Source organism: Corvus hawaiiensis, chromosome 10 (genome assembly GCF_020740725.1).
Source record: "Corvus hawaiiensis isolate bCorHaw1 chromosome 10, bCorHaw1.pri.cur, whole genome shotgun sequence".
NCBI lineage: Eukaryota > Metazoa > Chordata > Aves > Passeriformes > Corvidae > Corvus > Corvus hawaiiensis.
In genome coordinates, this window is record NC_063222.1 from 4,931,407 (window position 1) to 4,952,321 (window position 20,915).

Genomic DNA, 20,915 nt, shown 5'->3' on the forward strand with positions numbered 1-20,915 from the left:
TCCTTTATCTTCTAGAAGGAGATATGGGAGGTGAAAGTGCTGCAGTTCAGGCACTAAATCCAAGGAAAGCTGTTTGCTAGAGCCGTGGAAAAAAGGGAGAGGCGAGTTCAAGCCTTCTCCCCAGCTGTGTACTGCTGGGAGCAGTAAGAGCATTAAATAGATGGATTAGCTCAAAACAAGGCCAGTTTGGAGGGTAAGCAGCACATAAATTATTTTAGACTGGCCAAGATGAGAGGAATAGCCACCTGTGGCTCCTGACACACCCCAGTGCAGTTTGAAACCAGACCTGCTATGAATCACCTAAATCACCAGTACAAACTGGAATGTTAATCACTTGCAAGGGGCACTGAGAGATGGGCATGGCCAGGAGAGTTCAGCTCACCTTCCAGTAGGGTGGTCTGCTCTGATCTCCACAGACTAAATCCTCTCTAACGTGGAGAAGCAGATTGAACACATTCATGAGCAGGGAGAGGAAGGTAAATATTTAAACCAAAATTGCTAATACAAGCACCAGCTGCAATGGCCTATCCCCCACGGCTACCCAGCACTTGGCAGCCAGACACTCCTGGTGAAGGAGGTGAGCCCCTGCAATGCTGCATCAGGCCCTGACCGTAACACTTGGGACACAACAACACACTGAAAAGCCAGAAATACCTGTTAAAGATCTAAGCTGAGCTTAGCTGTGCTATTTGGGTTGTGTTAACACTCGGGTAAAATCTGGCTGAGCTGTCCTTAAACATAAAGCCATGAACATGAAATAAACAGTAGAATCACTTTGGGTTGGAAAGTGATCTTAAGGATCATCTTTTTCCATGGGCAGGGACACCTTCCACTATCCCAGGATGCTCCAAGCCCCATCCAACCTGGCCTTGGACACTTCCAGGGATCCAGGGGCAGCCACAGCTTCTCTGGGCAACCTGTGCCAGGGCCTCCCCACCCTCACATGGAAGAATTCCTTCCTAATATCCCATCTAACCCTGCCCTCTGGCAGTGGGAAGCTATTTCCCCTTGGCCTGTCCTTGAGGCCCTTGTTCACAGTCATTCTCCAGCTCTCTTGGAGCCCCTCTGCACACTGGACTCTTCTGGTGTACTGCCTACTACCCACCACCTCCTTCAACGTGTGCAAGGACATCAGGACAGGCAAAGATTTTGGATCTGTTTATTCAGATAGAAATTGAAAGCAGATGAATGGAGCACAGCCCCACTTCCTCTGCTGCCTCTTCCCCTGACTACAGGAGAGAAGAGGAGAAGCAGGAAGAAAGCAGCAAATAATAATTTAGTGACAGAAGCATTGTGGTTCCCAGTTCAAACCTCTGCTTTCGAGTATCACGCGGACAGTTAGAGCATCAGTAGGTCAGTCACGGGGGAAACAGGTCATTTCTAGCCTGGTGGCACCACCCTTGGGCACACCACCATCATCTGACAGGTTCCAAACCCGAATGCACAAACCAAAGCCTTGTAAACAGGGTTGCAGCGTGGAAACTACAGCAGCAACTTCCCTTGCAGTGTGCATGGAGACAGCTCTCTCCTCCACATTTACCTTTCTCTGTGTGAAGGGCCCTAGGCAGAGCTACCATGTTAAAGTAGCTAAAATTTCCAGTATATTTGGACCTTCTCAAGGCATTCTGCCCTTCTTGGGATGGTTACCTGACGGGGGATTCTCCAGGTTAGCTCCTACAGCACCTCTGGGCACACTCCGCAGGGAGGGGAGCTGGCAGAGGCAAGGTACCAACACAGCTCGGAAACCTCGACCTTCAGGCACCTCTTCTGCTTTGGAAAGGGAATGTCTGACAGGAGTAGATGGAGGAACTGCTGACCAACCCACCCAGGGCACCTCAAGAGGTTTTACAGCTCAGGTTTTTGGCAGGACAACATCACTCCCTAGTCGCCGTGCCAGCACACTGGGGGACAGACAGAAGCCTGGCACATGCCTGGCAGATCTCTGCTGCCCTGTTTTACCTCTCCCAGCTCTGGACTCTTTTTTCCAGGGCTGTGGAATTCAGTTTTCTGTTAAAAGCAGCTTTCCTGAAGGTACTTAATGTAGACACTATTCCACTGTAGAAGCACATGGACTGACTCACTGAGCAACACACACGTTTTCTATTCTTCCATTCCTTCTGTTATTTAAACTGGGATTGAGATGCTCCTCTCCAGCAGCACAGCACTGCTCCACACTTCACTTATTGAATTCCCAGTCACTTAGAAGTTCCCTCAATTCCCTTTCCATAGGGTGTGAACAGGAGAGGTAGTGCTGAGTGTTCTGCACAGCATGAACAGGAGTTGTACCGTAGGGACCTGCACTCCGGAGGCTTCACAGCTATCTGTGGGACGTGGCTGCTGTTCCCTGGCGTTGTGAGCTGCAGCCCAGGTTGGCCAGTGAGAAGGGAAGCTGCTAAAGGCATTAACTGGACGTTTCTCCTGCTAAATGATGGGTGGACTCTACTTAAGCTTCAGAGGGGAGTCCCCATGGAAGGATTCAGCGCTCTAACGATTTCTGTGCCTCCCCCGGAAGGCCCAGCTGACCTGCTGATGTGACAGATAGGCTTTGAACTCCTAAGCACCACTGCATCCACTTCCAGCAACCATTTGCTGCTGAGAAATTCCAGCTGCAGCCAGTAAGGCTGTAACATCCTCTCGGTTCTTCATCCCACCGCAGACACTGCGCGCTCTGCTCCGAGGCTGCACGGAATGCCGGGATGGACAGGAGGCAGGGATGGCAGCAAGCGCCTATGAAAACCGGTAGCCCCAGGCTCTCGAAGGAGCTTCCCTCCCCCCTTCTCCCCACACATACACAAATTTGCAGAGTCACGTTTCCTATTTGTTTTCAAAGGGACAGGATTTCAAAGTCTTCATCTTCCGAGTCAAAGAACCTTTCCAATCTGTCGGCATCAGAGGAGTCTGGAAGAGAAGAAGAAAGCGCTGCCTCAGTGGGATGCTGTGACTGTCAGCGAGACCAGCAGCTGGAGGGCATCACAATTTGAGTGCCAAGTGCCTAAAAGTTCCAAGACTCAGTGACAAAACCGAGTGAGGGCTCTGAGGAGGAGAACAACATGTCAGTGACATGGAAAATGCACTGGAGAGAATTACATGGAGCACAGAAGTGTGTCATCTTTCACAGATCCAAACACATTTCTGCTGCCACCATTCTGTACAACCTTCCTGTGCCCCAGCTCTGCATTAGCAGGAGATGTTCTGCCTCAAGAGGCTCAAAACAGGAGAACGTGCCCAGGTCTGGACTAATATCCATGAAGATTTCTGTCCCAATAAGAGATACATTTACCCCCATGTATTAGAGAATTGTTTCTGCTATAGTTGCTTTTGGTGCAACTGTTAGGGAATGTAATTACAACATGAACTCTCCCAAAAGCAATTAGTACAGTCCACTTTGTGAGGAAAGGTAATGTTAGTTGATCCCACCTCTCCACCCTTCCAACTATATGGTGAGGAAGGAGCTCACACCTAAAGGGGAAGCAACTTTAGCATAGGCAGAAGTAAAGGAGAAACCTTTATTAGTTCAGGCTAATAAATTTATCAGTTACAGAATCCCAGAATGGTTTGGGTTGGAAGGGACCTTAAAGCCCATCCCATTCCACCCCCTGCCATGGGCAGGGACACCTTCCACTCTCCCAGGTTGCTCCAAGCCCCGTCCAACCTGGCCTTGGACACTGCCAGGGATCCAGGGGCAGCCACAGCTTCTCTGGGCACCCTGTGCCAGGGCCTCCCCACCCTCACAAGGAGGAATTCCTTCCCAATATCCCATCTATCCTTGCCCTCTGGCAGAGGGAAGCCATTCCCACTTGTCCTCTCACTGCATGCCTTCTGCAGCTTTCTTGGACCACCTTTAGGCCCTGAAAGGGGCTCAGAATTCAATCACTCTTTCTAGTGAGAGACAGGACTAACAGAAATGGAATGGCTGTGGCAGATGGGAGAGGCTCTACAAGCCAGGGAAGAGGGAGAAGGCCAAGTAGTCCATTACAGAAACATTTTTAAGAGTAGGAAAGACAGTATTAGGAACAATTTAAGACAGGCAAAGATCAACTGACAGTTTAGGGGAATTGAGCACTCTTAACAGCAACAGACAGTGTGATAAGCTTTTAAGGAAGGGGAGAGAGAGAGAAAGAAACACCAGGAAGTGCAGGGTGCAGGTTGCCAGGAGGCTGCCCAGTGCCTGGTGACAGGGTAGGCCTGCCCACACACACTCACTGCTCTAGGCAAAAGCAGCCAATGGCTTTATCTCCTGCAACGTTTGTGCATGTTATTAATGTGATAAGCAGAGCCTGACAGGCATGATTTGTGCCCAGCACTTGTCCTTTTTCCCACTGGTAGCAGTACATGTCAGGAAGGAGTGCCTTGTGCTGGAACTAAGTGTGACCAGCCCTGTCTTGGAGCATTTTCATTGCCTACAAACTCGGTTTTCAGCCTTTTCAATGGACAATTTTGATTCCTCTGAGCATCCCTTTAGAAACCAGAGTCACACTGCTGTGACAGCCTGTGAGCTTGGGTTTTTCTTCTGCTCAGTCACCATCACCATTCACAGATTATTCTAAAAATCATCCTGAGACACTGTGGGATCTGCAAACCTCTAGCTGAAAGCCGAAGAACTACATCAACTGACCCAAGAGCTCCAGATTAAACTCCGGGTGGAACAGGAACACACTAGAAGTCATCATGTAATTCCACGTGAATTCCAGAAACCCAGAGGGACTGGCTCACCCTCAGCTCTCCCTCCCTGCATGGCCTCACCTGGTGTGAGATTCAGGACATCAGGGTTGGAGAAGTGCGAGGGCTGGCGTTCCACCAGCTCAAACATGGGCAGCGCTCCTCTGACCAGGGACAGCTGTGGAGACAGAACAGAGCCATGAGAACCAACAGCTCTGCACTGCTGGTGCACTTCAGGGGCAATCCGATCTGTTGGGACTTCACTGGAGCTGGAAAAATGATTTTCAAAGCTTCTGACTCACATCACCAACAGAATTTCAGAGCTATGCTCGTTCGGGTAGTTTAATAAACTATTTTAATACGCTTAAAATGGGGTCATGCTGCAGAGAACATGGTCTCTGTGCAGTGGTTTGGAAACAAGACAATACCTGATATTCCTTTCCCAGGGATAGAGAATCAGAGATTCATTAAAGCTGGAAAATAACTCCAAGATCTTCGAGTCCAACCATTCCCCCAGCACTGCCAACATCACCACTAAACCATGTCCCCAAGTGCCATGTCCACATGCCTTGTGAACACTTCCCAGGATGGGGACTCCACCACTTCCCTGGGCAGCCTGTTCCAATGTCTGACCAGATCTATAAACACAAACCTTTTTGATTTGCTGGCACCAGTCATTAAAGTCTGCCTCTGTGTTGCAGAAAAAGCCCTGGAAAAAAAAGAAGAAAAAGACTTTATCTTTCCATATTTTTGACTAATCATTTTCAGACTTAAGTCAACACCACGTAACATGATCAGGACTGGGAGCAGTTACTACTCCTGACTGCCTTGCTTTAAAAACTTGCCTCACACTGCCCTGTTAAACTGAACCCTCCACAAAGGCTTGATGTGACCAGGCTATCCAAGTGCTGGAATCACCAATATTTTCTTTACTGCAGAAGGAAAACCAGGAGGAACAAACCCTATGGAAACAAAGGGCAGGCATCTAAGGTTCAAGAGGAAACAAGCCACGGTGCATCATCATATGGATTCAGGAATGGATTCACCTCTGCTCATCAAAAGGCTGGAATCAAAGCCCAAACTAAACCTGAGAGAATGACACTGCTCCATGAGGAATGGTATTTAATTGCCATGCAAGGGGGACTTCCCTAGGACAAGCCACTCTCTGCATGAGGAGCTGCTTTACCAGTGTCACCGAAACCCAGGGCAGCACTTGCCCAGAGCACAGCACCGCAGAGTACCCAGCCTGTCACCACTGCCCCTGCCAGCTCCCTGTGGAACCCCCCAGCACTGCTCCTGGGGGTGACTGGGAACAGGAACACACCACAGCAATGGAGGGGTCGAGCTCGGCGATGTTCATCCTGCACGGAGGGTGCTGGCAGTGGAAGCTCTCGTCGGGGAGGCAGCCGCTGTCACTGGGCTCCACCGCCGGCTGCGTGGTGTGGGGATCCAGGTAAATGAGCTCCTCACCTGGCCACAGAGGCAAGGACACATCAACAGCAAGAACCATGCCAGAAGTTGAGAGATAGAAAGAGGAGGAAAAGCAATGGCAGAGCCCGGTCTCATAAGCACACAGAGGAATCCCACATTCCAGGGATGTCTTGCTTTCAGCCACTTCCCCAAATGCTTCTCAGCCAGGCACGGCTGCCAGCACAACCACGGTGGCCACTCCACTGTGACACCCTGGGATTGAGGCACAGGCACTAACTATCTGGGTATTGTTCCTGCTCAACCCTTCCTGGGTAAGCTCAAATAAGACCCCAGAAGTCTGAAGCACGAATAACCTGAGGTCTCTGGCAGAGAGGAAACCAGAGGGAAGGAGGAGAGTAACAAGAGTTTGTAGGGTTTGAGGAACACCTAAAGGACAGTTAAATCCAGACAAGCCACAGAGGGAGGTCAGCTCTGAATGCAGGAAGCAGGCTCTATGCACTCCACAGACAGGATTTAGTGTTACACAGGGGAAGTTTATGGCCACTGTTCAAATCTACATCACTCAGGTGGCAGGTTCAGCCCACAGCAGCCTTCCACGCTTCCAGCAGGAAAGCAAAACCCTGCAGCATGCACCACAGGCCAAGCAGGAGAGCTGTGCCACCCGAGAAGCATTTTTTAGCCAGGAGGAGATTCTTTGGACAGTCTTTGCAGTCCTCTGGGCACTCACCTACATAGCCAATGAAGTAGTGAGCACTGTTTGGCTTCCCTCCGATCACTCCCAGGGACTGGGGCATCATGAAGCAGTGCTGGAAAAGCAACACAGAAAACACACAGCTGACAGACAGTGAAACAGCAGGTGGCAACAAAGGCAAACATCCAAAAATGCAGTGGGAAAGATGGACAGGGACACGGAAAATCAGCAACTCTAGCAGCAAAACCAGCCGTTTCTGGAGAAAATCTCCATCAGGCTGCAACACAGGGCTTTCTAGGAGCATGGAAACAGCTCAAAAACACTTTTAACAGGAATAGACAGGTGGACCAAATGAAAGAGGCTGCACTACTCCAGGACTTGGTATGGGGAAGTCCTGGCTCTGCTGCAATCAGTGGCAAGATCCCTGGAGCTGTCATCAGGTTGCAACAGTGCTCTCAGGAGGGAACAATCATTCAGGAAACAGTGAGTTCCTTATCCATCTGGAGCAGCCAAGCACGATCTACTGAGTTAAGGGAAGTAGAATGTCCCACGGATCTGAACCTGGAGGTCTCTTACCCAAGCTCAGAGCTTGCTAGCATTGTGCACCCTGTCTTGTGCACATCCTAAATTCTGCAGCTTCTCAATACTCCAACCTGCAACCACCTGACAGCTCTTAGCCTCAGCCTGCAGCACAAACTTCAGCCTCTGAGCCACAGGGAATGTGCAACACTGTATAAACCAACACTCAGGTTACCACCAAGCAAGGTACAGTTGTGCTGAACAAAGGCTTCAGCAGGTTGGTACCATCTGAACACAAAGAGGGGCTGAGATTTAAGCTGTGAAGTAAGATCCTCAAAAGAAAAAAAAAACCAACCAAAACAGGCCCAACCCTTCAAGCCCCCCCATTTTCCTGACTACAGCTTGCAAGAACCTATATCCTGACCTCTGACAAGGATTGTCTCTAAACACAATTTCCTTTTGCAATTACTTCTGAGTAATTACTCAATTCACACCAGGATCCTTAAGCATCACCCCAGCAGGAATTCAGCTCCAGATTCCCTACCTTTAGTGTTTCAATATAGGCTTCATTGATCTCTGTGAGCCCGAGGCGCAGAGGTATCAGCAGCACCAGCGGTTTCCACGGGGTGAGCCTCTCTCTGAGCCCCACGTCCTCTGGGCACCCGTTATAGAGCACGTCTGACTCCAGGGCAGGGCACGCTGCAGCTCCAGCACAGGGCACGCTGGACTGGCACAACCGCCCTACGGAGAGGGAACAGGAGCAGAAAGCATCAGGAGTCCGTTTCCAGAGCTTGAGTCATTCCTCTGATCAACAACTGCTCCTCACCAAAAGCCTACAGCGCTTAAAGCCGAGAAGAGCTTGAAGGGGCCGAGTGCTGGGACTGTGTGATGTGTGCATGGCTGCTGCAGGGCTCAGCCTCAGCTCAGCTCACACCAGGCCTATGCCACGGCCCCTCGTACTCACAGCTACCGACAGCTGGGCAGTGAAAACGCAACTTCTTCCAGAAAGGTGAGCAGCCACCTGTGTCAACAAAGCTGGGCGAGTTGATTAGCAGGTCAGACAACTGTCCTGAATTCACAAAGCTTGTAGGCAGAAAGAGGAAAGTTCTGGAGTGTCCAGCTCCGGAGGAGTTCAGAGAGGATATGAATGAACTGAATGAGGACAGCATTATGAGGTAACACAGGAAATATTCACCTGTAATTCAGTGCTGTGTAGCAAGATACAAACGTGGTATCTGTCTAGAGTAGCTATGGTTTTCCTAAAGTTCACAAAAACTGTCATAAATTTTATGGGGGATCATTCACAAGCTGCTTTACAGACCTAAAGCAGTATGATCCTTAAACTCTGCAATTTCAGCCTAAGATTTGCCTCTAAGATATGGGGCAGCAGAACTCCACATGACATAAGCACTCTGCATCCTCATCCTAAAGCCTTGCCAAACACACAGCCAGGCTGTAATGCACCCAGGTTATGTAAATTCTGGTCTAGAAACAATTCCAAGCCTACCTGTCTCACTGGCCAATTTAATTATTTGCTGGGTGTGTGGAGAAAAAAAAAAAACAACCCAACGCAAACCCCAAAGAAACCCACAGCATGATTAAAGAATCATGAAGCCAAGGCAATTAGACAAAATGCCAGAGGCTCATTTAATTTATTCCCAGCTTAAACTGAATGCCAGGACACTCTAGCAGGTAGGACATGATGTAAACAAACACTTTAATCACCAGCCATTTCAGCTGGGTGCTTGTTCACTACCTAGAGCTTCAAATCCAGCTCAATGAGGATGGTATTATACCCAAATTTAGAAGAAATAGGACTTGGATCTAAAGCCTCAGGAGGAGAGACAACCTACACAGATGTTTGCAGTTCCTTCCTATACTGATCCTCAAGAAGGGAGAAGGTGTATGTGTGCACCTCATGCACAGACATAGTTACCAGAGGTTCTGAGGACACGCCAAAGTCATTATCTGTAGTGATTTCTCCTGTTAAAGCAGGTTCTTTTGTTGCAGTAGCCCGCCTGTCCAGATGATCTGAAATCAGTTGCCAAGCCAGGGCTATTGCTGAATGGGGTGTCACTGCAGGTTTCCTCATCAGGCAAAGCACATGGCAATCCTGTGCTGTGTATGAACATATTTACCTCCAGTTTAAGCAGCAGAGAGCTTGGCACAGACTAAATTCACCTTGGTATCTGGCAGGCTTTGCAGTTCTGTGGTGCCACAGCAGAGCAGAACTGCCTAAAGCTTCCCAGCTGGACCCAAACCATTTACTGCAAACATATTCCAACAGATCTAACACAACACCTCTCCTGCTGAGGCTGCTGCTGGCAGGTACTGGCTTTACTGTCTTGGATTCTCACCACCTTTGGGATGCACAGGATTCTCCAATGCCCAGCTGAGATGCCCTTTCTCATGGAACACTGACTCAGAAGGGATAAAGATTTAGGTTTCTTCACTGTTTCTTTCCTCTGAACCTTTGGCTGAACCCTATCAGTGACCAAACGAACAGATGTATGAAACATTACTTCTTTCCACAATGATTGGGGCACAAGGTAACAAACACAAACCTACAGACATGTAACACATCAGACCCACTCACGCAGTGACTTTCAGGCCCTGAACAGGTATATTATGATCCACATTTGAGGAAAACAAGCACACACACCCCTGCCCAGGACAAGCTGTATGGACATGTCACTTGAAGCAGCATCAGTGCTGAACAGCCAGTGCCACACACACAGGAGCCTGCAGCACACCCGAGCCTCGTGGCCAGCATGCTTCAGCTCTAGAAGTGATATTTGCAGGCTAAAGATGAAGGATAAATCCAATTTCTGTTTTAAATCTGGCCTTTGTTTAAGCCAAGGGCATCAGCACATACCTTCAGCTAAGGTTAGACACACACTTCTCAGTCAGATCCAACTGAGACTACCTGACAAGAGATGTGACTTTGTAAAGTGACCGTCCTGCACTCCAGGCAAAAACTGCCTGGCTATTGATCTTGGCCCTGTGGCAGCCAAGCCAGCCTAAATGGTGCCTGCCACCATCTCACCTGTAACCCTACACCAGCTAATTCAGAGCACTGCCCTGGCAGAAACACTGCAAGGTTTGTGCTGGGTTGGCTCATTGCCTCAGGAATTAGCCTAAAGCAAGCCATGGGAAAGCCAGGACCATGCAGGGTTGCAGCAACCAGCAGTGCAGGTGCTCAGCTTTGGTTACTGCAGTGCTGCAGCCAGAGCAGGCAGGCTCAGGATGGGCATGAAGAGCTGCTCAGCCTCCAGAGCCAGCCTGTGGGCAGGATGCCCCAAAAAACAAACAAAAAAGGAAAAAAAAAAAAGAAGCCGCCAGTGAATATTCCTTAAAATGATGAGCGACAGATTCCCTTCTTACCCCCATGCCAGTTTTGGTCCTTTTCCTCTTCAGATCTGTTCTAGCTTTCTTACTCTTTCCAATAGCAGAAACCTTCCTACCAATTATGTGAGAGAGGAACCAGCCATTTACTGCTCGCTCCTTGTGGCCACAAACAAGTCTGACACTGCCTACCAAGCAGCTCCCGCATGTTCTCTGAAGATCAGCAAACCTTCTCACCAGATCCAGAGGCATCACCAGATGAAATGAAAGTCAAACAAGGCCCTTCCTTGCCCTAGAAGAGCAATTCTCACCTTGTTTTAGCACACCTGGACACAGCTTTCACAGATCACAAGCATTGGAAGGGACCTTAAAGCTCGTCCCATTCCACCCCCTGCCTTGGGCAGGGACACCTCCCACTGTCCCAGGCTGCTCCAAGCCCCGTCCAACCTGGCCTTGGACACTGCCAGGGATCCAGGGGCAGCCACAGCTTCTCTGGGCACTCTGTGCCAGGGCCTCCCCACCCTCACAGGGAGGAATTTCTCAAAGACAGAACATGTACTCCATGCTTGTTATGATCTCCAGCTTTTTTCTGGCCTCTTGCTGCCGAGGATATACCACATTTTACCTCCACACAATACTTACTGATTTCTTCCATCACCACTGTGTTGTCCATGGCTATGTGTACTGCCAGGGAACTCCACGTGTCAAAAGTTGCAAGTTTTCTACAGGAAAATCAAAACCAAATAAGTATTGAAGGATTAATACAACTACAAGGCAAAGATGGTGGTGTATCAGAGAGGAGAAACCGGATTAGGAGAGACTGGTGTTATCAATTATGATGTGAAATGTGCTATGACCTGGGAAAGCTGCTGTTAGGCAATCCCAGCCTATTCCAGGGAGCCACGTGCTCATCTACCAACGAGAGGGGAGAATGGTGAGAGGAGCGAAGGTGTTATCAAAGGCAGCCCATGCTCCAAAGGCAGGCAGAACCCTGTCAGCTCGGAGGTACCACACACCAGCTGGCCCCACTGCCTGACTGAACAGAGAAAAGGAAAAGGGCAGCACTCACCTGAGCACCTGCGCGACCGTGTTTGGTCCGTACCACTGGCCTATGGATTTTCCCTCCCCGACTCCCATCTGGGCTGCACCACAACAAAAAAACCAGAATAATGTAGTCAGTAATTTCACCCACACTGCATCCCTTCATAATCAGGTTTGTATTTAATAGGGAAGAATTCTCACTTGGAAACTTTATCGAATCAGCAGTATTTACTGTTTCACGGGGGTGAGAAGCACATCCTGAAGGACTGCAAAGCAAATCCTTTCCCCAAACTGCAGCAGCACAGAAGTTCAAAGGGCAGTGTTGCCTCAGAAGAAGCTTTACCCAGTGTTTGATCACTAGACCACCCCCATGACCTGAGTTCTGTTCACCGAAGCTATGCCTTAACACCCCGCAGGAAACACTGGAACAGGCTGCTTCTGTTTTCCAGGGAAGTTGATACCAAAGTGAGAGCCTTCCTTAGTCCATTTGCTTTGTCTGAGCATTTCTTTCTTCTTACCTATCTGGTGAATGGAGTAGTAACTGTCTTTTTTGTCAATGAAGGCATTAAGAACGTTGAAGTAATTATCCATCTGCCTCTTCCCTTTTATCCACCTCCAGTCTAGGACAGACAAGGGATATATGAAATAAACATGGTACTTATTAGCAACCAGAGGCTGCAAGCTGCAGTTCTCTTCCTGTCCATTGACCAACTCAATGTTCACATTGTTATATTATTACTAAGCATCTGAGACATTCCCAACAGTAAAGGGAATGTCTCAGACATACTAAAATGTTATTTTAAAATAACAGAGAACATTCTTACTGCTGGGATAAAGGAATATGACCCACAGAAAAGCAAATAAACAAACAAAAAAATCAGAAAATACAAATATCCCCAGAGAGTTCCCAGCAGACTATTCCCTCAACAGCCCTGAACTTGAGAAGACTCAAGAAAAAATTACAGAACCCTCAGCAATTCCCAGCTGTGTCCTTGCTATCTCTGTTCTTCCAAGTGCTGCACTCGTGCGAGCACATGGCCCTGGAAGTCAGTGTGGGCTGTGCACTGCTTTACCTCTTCCCAAATGCCTGCAGACCAAGGCCTGAGCAAAGATCATCTGGCCACAGCGCAGCATGCAGCCCCAGCCCGTGTCAGAGGTGGGACCAGTTCCTCCTGGAAACAAGGACAGAAAATAAACAGGGAATGAATGGTAAGACAGTGCCAAGAGGGAGGAGAGGGAATGGCCAGCAGGTTCACCAAGAAATGAGGACTAGCTTAGCTCACACACCCAAGGCTGAGAACCAAAAATGTGGTTATCAGTGAGTAACTTAGTGGCATCCCTTAAAACAAATGAACTCCTCTAACACTAACTGAAAGGGGAAAAAAAATCCAAGGGAAATCCAAACAACCCAAGAGAGAGCTGAATTTCTCAGGAGAACAACAGCCCTTAAGCCTGGCTGCAGACTCTCAGCCCAACTGAGACACGTTTCTACACAAAGGTGTTTGTTAAAGATGACTCTTGTAATCCTCATCTTGAGAAGGCAACTCATCAAGCAGAACAAACCAGTCCCAGGGAATTCCCACATCAGAAGTGGCCATGAATAAGATTTCAAAGCGAACAATGTACTCAGGCCAAAAAAAAAAAAAGGCACCAGCCAAAAAAAATCTACCCAAGCAGTGAAAAAAAAGACATATCCTACATATTGCTGGAGAAAGCTGGATATCAGCTCATGCTGGAAAGTCTAAGACAAAGCACACAAGGCTGGAAGCATTTCCCTGACAGACCTTCCAAAGGAAACTGCTGCTCCTCCACTGCAGCTCTGGCTGTTACTACAAATAACAGAGATCAAATGTTCAGTGTGATCCCAGTAGGTAATCTGTGCCTGGGCACAGCTTCTGCAACTCTTTGTAATGCTGCTTTTCTTCTTTTGGTCCTAAACAGGGAGAAAATCACCTAGAGAACTATTTAATCAGCTTCTTGATGGCCACCAGTTGTCTTCTATAGTTTCACCGGTAATTCGTAACACGTACAAATTCCAAAAGTGATAATGCTTCACAAAATTAGCATTAGACAGTTCCTCTAACCCTTACCATATTTAAGTGGGCTAGCACAGAGGGAAGGGATGAACAGTAACAGGGGTGACTGGGAGAAAAAATACTGAAAAATGTTTACTGTATGACATGCAGATCATATTGATGGTGTAAATGGGAAATGACTCAGGAAATGGGGTCTGTCTTCACCCCACAGCCTTTAATGACTCACACGAAAACCAAAATTGCATCTGTGAGCCAGTTAAACGTGTGCTAACCCTTCAATCTCAAACATATGTTTAACTATGGGGCACAAACATGAATTTAAAGGGATTAAACTGCATCAAAGACGTCTCAGAGCTTCTGAGGCAGAGGGCTTCCCAGCAGGGAGAGAACAGCACAAGCCAGAAGGACCAGTTACGAAGAAGTCTCTTTTCCAAACCTGAGCCATGTTCCTTTGCCACTGACTGCTGGGGATGACAATGACAGAAGGGGGGCATGGGTAGGCCTTGGAATCCCATTTACCTGCTCTTAGATCTCCTCTGATACACCTTGCACCCAGCACACAAACCCAAACCCCAGAAGAGGCCATGCAGAATATCTTAAGGAACCAAGACATCCTCCTTCAAGTTCACTGGGAAATATTCACCCAATCACTACAGCTCCTGTGTGTAACAGACACTTCAGGCACCTAACTCCCCCCAGACAAACAAACCCCCCCCAGAGAGTCTGGAGCAGATGCACAAAGGCAGCAATTTCAGTCTCACTCTCTAGGTTTCATCATTTTAATCCACTTCAAGCCCAAGACCATCATTCAATAATATTTCACACTAGACTAATACAGGATGTGATGAAGTACAAAAATCCTCTCATGTTGCCTAAAAAAAGAGCAGGCTTCCCAAACTCCTCCTTGAGTCCTTTGAAAAACCACTGCTACCCCTCCTACCCAAGGGGATGAGGAATTCTCATCATCAGATAAAAAAAAAGTTGCCTCATCAATTAGATGAAGCACATTTCAGACTCTTATGAATGGAAATGATGTCATGTTTGTGGGGACTGTTTTATTAGGGATAAGCGGATTATAGTAATTTCCAGGATGTCTTTAGACTCCTCTGGAGTACATACCAATAGCAGGGAAGTTCTTTCTGTAGGTGAACCAAAGCCGAGAGGTCACATCCAACAGGATCTCCTCCTTCTCTGGAAAGTGTTTGGCATGGAAAGGCACACACATGAGGTTGGCACCAAGACAGCAAACCCACCTCCCACTCACCCTCCCCAAGGACAACTGCATTCTGCTCCTCACAGCCTGCAGGCCCAGAGAGGCAGATTCTGGCTGAGGAACAGGGCAGGGTTGGTGTGCACAAAAAACTTCCTTTCCCCCCCAAAAATAGCTGCAATCAACCCAAAGACACTATGGCCACAGACAAATTATGAAGCAGCAAACCATCGTTCTACTGCCTGCCTCCACCATCCTGCCCTTATGACACGTCCCAACAACTTCCATAGGTAACTTTCTGCACGAAAATATGCCAGAGTCCACGGAAATGGCCAGACAGACAGAAGCATGGCAGCTAAAACCCAAGTGCAACACTAACAAAGTCCTCTGGAGCCTTACAACATTGCATGGTGCACACAAAATACCTGTAAAAACACTGTATTTCCGGCCGAGGATCCAAACGGGTTCTTTGGTCTCAGGGAAGTCTTCATACTCGAACCTGAGGGTGTCATAGGTAAGAGTAGCTAGAAAGAGAAAGGAGAAATCACAGACCTTTCATAGCTTTTCCTTTTGTTTTTAAAGCCAGACAAAGCTACAGAATCTGAGCTGCTGTGGCCCAGTGACTCCCACTCACCCCCAAAGCCCCTGGGCTGGCAGGAAATGGCCCTGCATGCACCAGCTCTGGGAGGCACAGAGGTGACCCAGCCCTGGCTCGTTCCCAGCTGCTCCACAGGCAGAAATACAGTGGGATTTCCAGTTTAGGCCAGCTCCAGGTCCTGCCTGGGGCAGAAAACATCTAAAACTTCAGCTGGCAGCTACACCATTTCCCAGAACAGGCACCATTGTGCACGTCATCAGCTATGGCATTGATGTTGAAGGCCTCTTTTCCACTGAGCAAGTGGTTAAAATCCTCTTGCAGAGAACATAAATTCTGAGGGAAGAACACACAAAACACAGCTCACCTTAAGGTGGGAACTAAACCTTGCTCAGTCCCTCCTCGAGAGGCAGAAGCCTTTACACCCCACAACGTGAGGAACACAGAGCTGTGCAGATGTGCTCATGCACAGGTGAAAGGCAAAACCTTTTGTCTCTTTCACTGGCTCCCTTCACAGCATGGCATCCATCAGTGCCTAAAAATCCACCCCCTTCCAGGACCACGACAGAACAACCCAGCAGCCCAGGTTGCCCTTGGATCAGGGCAGCTTAAGCTGTTGTGCACAGGGTACAAGCAACAGGGAGGAAAAACCAGGGGAGTCGGATGAGCTGTGCTCCACTAGATCTGTGTTTGGAAACACAGACTTTAAAGTCGCCTGAGAATTCTGGAAAAGACCCACATGATTTTGCAGGTGCCAATTCTGTAACAAATCACCTCTCAAATTTAAAGCAGTGCTAAGACAGACTGTTCTGTAACTGTTAAAGCAGAGATTGAAAATACCTCTCACAGCAAATGCAATAAAATCTGTGGTGATGTGATGTGAGTTTAAAGCAGGACAAAGGAGTACACGGCCACAAGCTCCTGTCAGCCCCGTTCTCTGCAAAAGCCACCCCTCTCCATGGGGCACACCTCGCTTTTGGCTTCTCCAGAGTCACCTGCTGCTACATAAGACACTTTGGCGTCCTGAGGTATCTCAGCCTTCTATTCTGGGCTCCCTGACCTGGAATTCCAATTCCAAATGTCCAAGAAAATACTGGAGCAGATACCATCACTAAGACCAACTACTGTTTAAGCAGGAACCCTGGCAGTAGAGATGGCAACAGGCTTCTAAATCAAATTTTGAATCAGACTCTGCCCTAACTCCAGCCCACAAGATTTAAAGCACATTCCTTGTGTGAATTAGTCCTTAAGACTGTTCCAGGCACCTTTAGGATTGCACAGGCCTCACGTTCCCATTCTCACCCCATGATGTGACTCCTCAGCAAGCTAAGCAAAACAATTCTGCTTGCACAGAAATGTGCCAACAAATTACTGCAGTCTTCTCCTCTAACAAACTTTAGCAGGGAAGTGAAGGATTTCTTTCCCATCTACTACCCAAATTTGCCAATTCCCATATTTGAAAAGGTAACAGATAGGATCTTCACATAAAAATTGAAGTTCTCAGGAAGGTTTTAAAGCTCCAAGGAATAGTCTGTGGTTTATTTTGTCAGTTCCTAAGCCTGCCATGCATCCAACTCTCCATCAGGAGCCTCAAATAGCTTAAAGAAAGTGAGTGAAACAAGGATGCTGTACAGGAACATCAAGCTATCCACAATCCCTCCTTCTCCTTCCCAGCAACATTCCCCTACATGCTCAAATATCACAACCTCTGCAGTCCCACAGTTTGCAGGGCACCAGGTCTTTAGCAAAGACAGGATTTGCAACTGGACACTCCACAGCAAGGATCAGCAGCTGGAAAGGGGCTGCTGGAGTCTTTCCCCTTCTACCAAAGCTTGGAAAGGATCAGCAGGCAGAGGGGGATCTCCAACTGGACCAGCCATGTGTTCAGGGGATGCAGCACATGTGTCATGACACTGCACACTGGAGAGGAGAGTCCCAGGCTTGCAGCCTGTCAGCTGAATGCCTGACATCTGGCTCTGTACAAGGCCCTGTGTGTCCAGCTGTGCACCCCGAAGAGGTGGTCAGACATTTGTGTTGGGATTTGGGGAGAAAACAGTTGAAAAGGCGCAACTGCTAAATGTAGGAGTTCAGGTTTCCCCTTCACAGGGAGGAAAATTCAAGAGGTTGCTCCCAGTTAGAATCAAGGACATTACAATGGGAGCAGTAAACTCCCCACAAGGCTTGAGGTCACTGAGTGTTTCCTTTACAAGCCTCCACCTTCATATGCCCCAGCACTTTTCCAAAGTCCATCTCCTGTGCTATTGCCCAGATGAGCTAAATACCAGCCAGTGGGATCCAAACAATTCAGGCAGGGCACAAAGAATGTCACAGCTTGCACAGCAGCCTTTCTCTCCTTCTTATAGCCGGAGACGAAGAAGAGAAATACATCTGGAAATTCACCAAGCAGAAATCCTGTTCGAAGCTGCTCCTCTCAGAGCTGCAGAAGCCGGGTGAGATCAGCACATTTCTCAGGCAGTGCTCCAAAACTTCACCTTCAGAAAGCCCTCGGTCTATTTTAATTACCGACCTCTGAGCATCCAGGACAGCGGAGCAGCAGTTTCTGCAGAGAAGGATGTGCGGTCTCTGCACATCAAAACACGACAGCTCAGCTTCACATGGTTTTATAGTTAAAAAGCAGAGTGTTGGCCCTGCACAGCTCCCCCTGAGAAAGGCAGCCTCGCTTTCCAGGAGCCTTGGACACACTGGGAATGAGGGGAGGCCAGCTGGATCGCTGCCCCATGGGCACACCTTCCATGGGATCTGAAGAACACCTCATCCCAGAAAGCCTCAGCAGAAAAGGCAAAGCTTTGTACATGCCACAGGAGAATCCCAGAATGGTTTGGGCTGGAAGGAACCTTAAGGCTCATTTCATTCCACCCCCTGCCATGGGCAGGGACACCTTCCAATAGACCAGGGTGCTCCAAGCGCCATCCAACCTGGCCTTGAACACTTCCAGGGATCCAGGGGCAGCCACAGCTTCTCTGGGCACCCTGTGCCAGGGCCTCATCAGTGTCACAGGGAAGAATTTCTTCCCAATATCCCATCTAACCCTGCCCTCTGGCACTGGGAAGCCATTTCCCCTTGTGCTGTCACTCCAGGCCCTTGTCCAAAGTCCCTCTCCAGCTCTCCTGGAGCTCCTTTAGGTACTGGAAAGGGCTCTCAGGTCTCCCCAAAGCCTTCTCTTCTCCAGGCTGAACACCCCTCTCTCTCCCAGCCTTTCCTTGTAGGAGACGTCCTCCATCATCTTGACACAAGAACAACTCTAAATACACACAATTAGGGTAGAAGATGAAACCTTCCTTCACTTCTCATACTTGACCAGCACAACCAAACGCTCGAGATAAAAACATTATCCCAGCTTGTAACAAACACACCCAGAGGCACAGCTGGGCGCTGGGAGCAGCCCTTGAGTGCTGCTGTCACTTTGCAAACGTGCTGGAGGCCACACCTGCCACAGCCTGTGTCAGACACTAACTTCATCTCCCATACCACAACGAAAGCCATTTGCTTCCCCATCAACTTTGGGAAACAAATAACAACAAGTGAAGGCTTGGGTGACTCAAACAGAAACATGGCAGGTGATCTTCCCAGCACCGACCACCTCGGTCAGTCTGCCTGCTGAAAAACTTCTCATACAAAATACTGGAGCCGAGCTTTGAAGCATGGCATTGAAGGAAAGCCACGCTTTGCCATACTTCCCTTCCCAAATTGGTCCTGGGGCTTCTCCATTCTCTGAAAAGGCCTGGCTCCCATGCCTCCCCAAATCCTTTAGCCTCCAACTAAGGCCACCACAGAAGGATCAGAAATGAGGTGGATGATCTCTCCTTTATCTGATACAGGTACCTCGCCAAAGGCAAAGGAGGAATGCAATTGGATGTGGAACATTTTAAAGGGAGTCAAGAAGAGAAGGTAAATTTAGTACTTTAGTAAAACGCATTGCTGGAAAACACCAAACAGCTCAAACCCTTACTTCTGCCCCTTGCAGAACAAAGACTAAACCTTTTCTTTCCCCTACGCTCTTTCAAACAAAATAAATCCTTATTATCTGAGCACCAACGAGGAGTTAAGAGACAGACAGCAAGCAAAGTCCGGTAATGGAGTGTGGTGCTTTCTTGAAGGCCTGGAGCAAACAGTTCCAAGTTTTGCTGTCAGGTCCCCGACCATCTCGGGAGCGGGGCTGGACACGAAGGGGGCTTGAGCCCAGAGATTCTCCTCCTCCTCTCATGGAGGAGATCCAGCTCCACCATCCACCAGAGCGAAGTTTTCCTTCCCTCGTACGGCTCACACCGAGGGGAAGCAAACGCATCTCCCGCATCAGGGGGCGTAGGTTCACTCAGCGGAACGCGTCCGGTGCCCAGGCGTGACACGGGATCCCAGGACGCTCCGGCAGAGTCGGGACGCTCTCAGCCGGACCACGCTGACAACGCCAGCGGCACGAAGGCCAAAACAAGTCAGGGCAGCCCCCAGGAGGGACGGGAAGCACGGATCCCCGGCACACCCGTGCTCGGCGATGCGGAGGAGGAGCCCACGGCGCACAGGGAAGCGTTTGTTATTATGGAACAACACTTATCTCTGCGGAGGGGGTGGGAGCTGCTACTACGATAAGGCTGGAGGGAAGCGGGTCCCAACACAAGTGCCAAACACTTATTTTTACTTTTCCCTGCACGAAACCAAAATCTCTACCAGAAACAGCTTCGCTAGAGCCCTCAGTGAGGGTGACGAGTGGCTGAGTCGCCTTCTTACTCCCCGACGACACCTTCTCACCTCTCGGAAGTCACCTTCTTACCCCAAGCTGCCTTCTCGCCCCTTTGAGCCCTGTGGGGAGCGGGGCACAGCGACACCAGCCCTGTCACCGCTCCCCGCTCCGCTTCCCCTCCCGGGCAGACCCGTCCTGGCGGCAGAGCTCCGAGCCTTCGAGGAACGACGGCCGCAGCGGGGCTGGCGAGGGCAGGAGGGACTCGCCGCCCGGCTCCGGCCTGCGCCGGCCCACCCCGGCGGCCACGCAGCCACCGCCTTCCCCTTCGCCCCGCCGGGGGGGCGGCCGGGCCTCGGAGGGCCGCGGCTCCCAGGGCCGTGCTCAGGGCGGAAAGCGGCGCCTTCCCCGCCGCCCGTCGGGGAGGCCGCGAGCCTCGAGCGGCCGCCGGGCCAGGCCGAGCCGGGGAGTCCCGAGGGGAAGCGCGGCCGCCGCGCCGCGGGCAGGGCCCGCCCGGCACCCACCTGCGTCCATGGCGGCCCCGCCGAGGCTGCGGCCGCCGCCGACACTCACGCCCGGCGCGGTCCTGCGCGGCTGCTGGCGTGACGCGCCGCTCCCGGCCAATGAGAGCGCCGCTCGCCGCCGGCCTCCGCGCCGATTGGCTATCGGTGGCGCTCGTCACAGCTGGGCGCTAC

At 49.8% G+C, this 20,915-nt stretch overlaps 1 protein-coding gene across 3 annotated transcripts; it reads right to left on the bottom strand.

Annotated features, from left to right (window-relative positions):
* Positions 1-1,143: 1,143 nt before the first annotated feature.
* On the bottom strand, positions 1,144-20,851 carry ATG4B (autophagy related 4B cysteine peptidase). Of its 3 annotated transcripts, XM_048314100.1 has the most exons (14): positions 20,745-20,851; positions 15,358-15,456; positions 14,842-14,913; positions 12,760-12,858; positions 12,205-12,306; positions 11,715-11,787; positions 11,288-11,367; positions 7,845-8,041; positions 6,818-6,896; positions 5,984-6,129; positions 5,312-5,368; positions 4,744-4,837; positions 2,792-2,898; positions 1,144-2,679 (listed from the first exon to the last, which is right to left on the bottom strand). In XM_048314100.1, the coding sequence occupies exons 1-13, from the start codon at positions 20,752-20,754 to the stop codon at positions 2,825-2,827; spliced, it is 1,182 nt and encodes a 393-aa protein (XP_048170057.1). In that variant the 5' UTR covers positions 20,755-20,851; the 3' UTR covers positions 1,144-2,679; positions 2,792-2,824. The 3 variants fall into 3 exon arrangements, with proteins under 3 accessions (XP_048170057.1, XP_048170056.1, XP_048170058.1); XM_048314099.1 differs by having other exon boundaries at positions 1,144-2,898; XM_048314101.1 differs by lacking the exon at positions 20,745-20,851 and adding an exon at positions 15,567-15,646 and having other exon boundaries at positions 1,144-2,898.
* Positions 20,852-20,915: the final 64 nt, after the last annotated feature.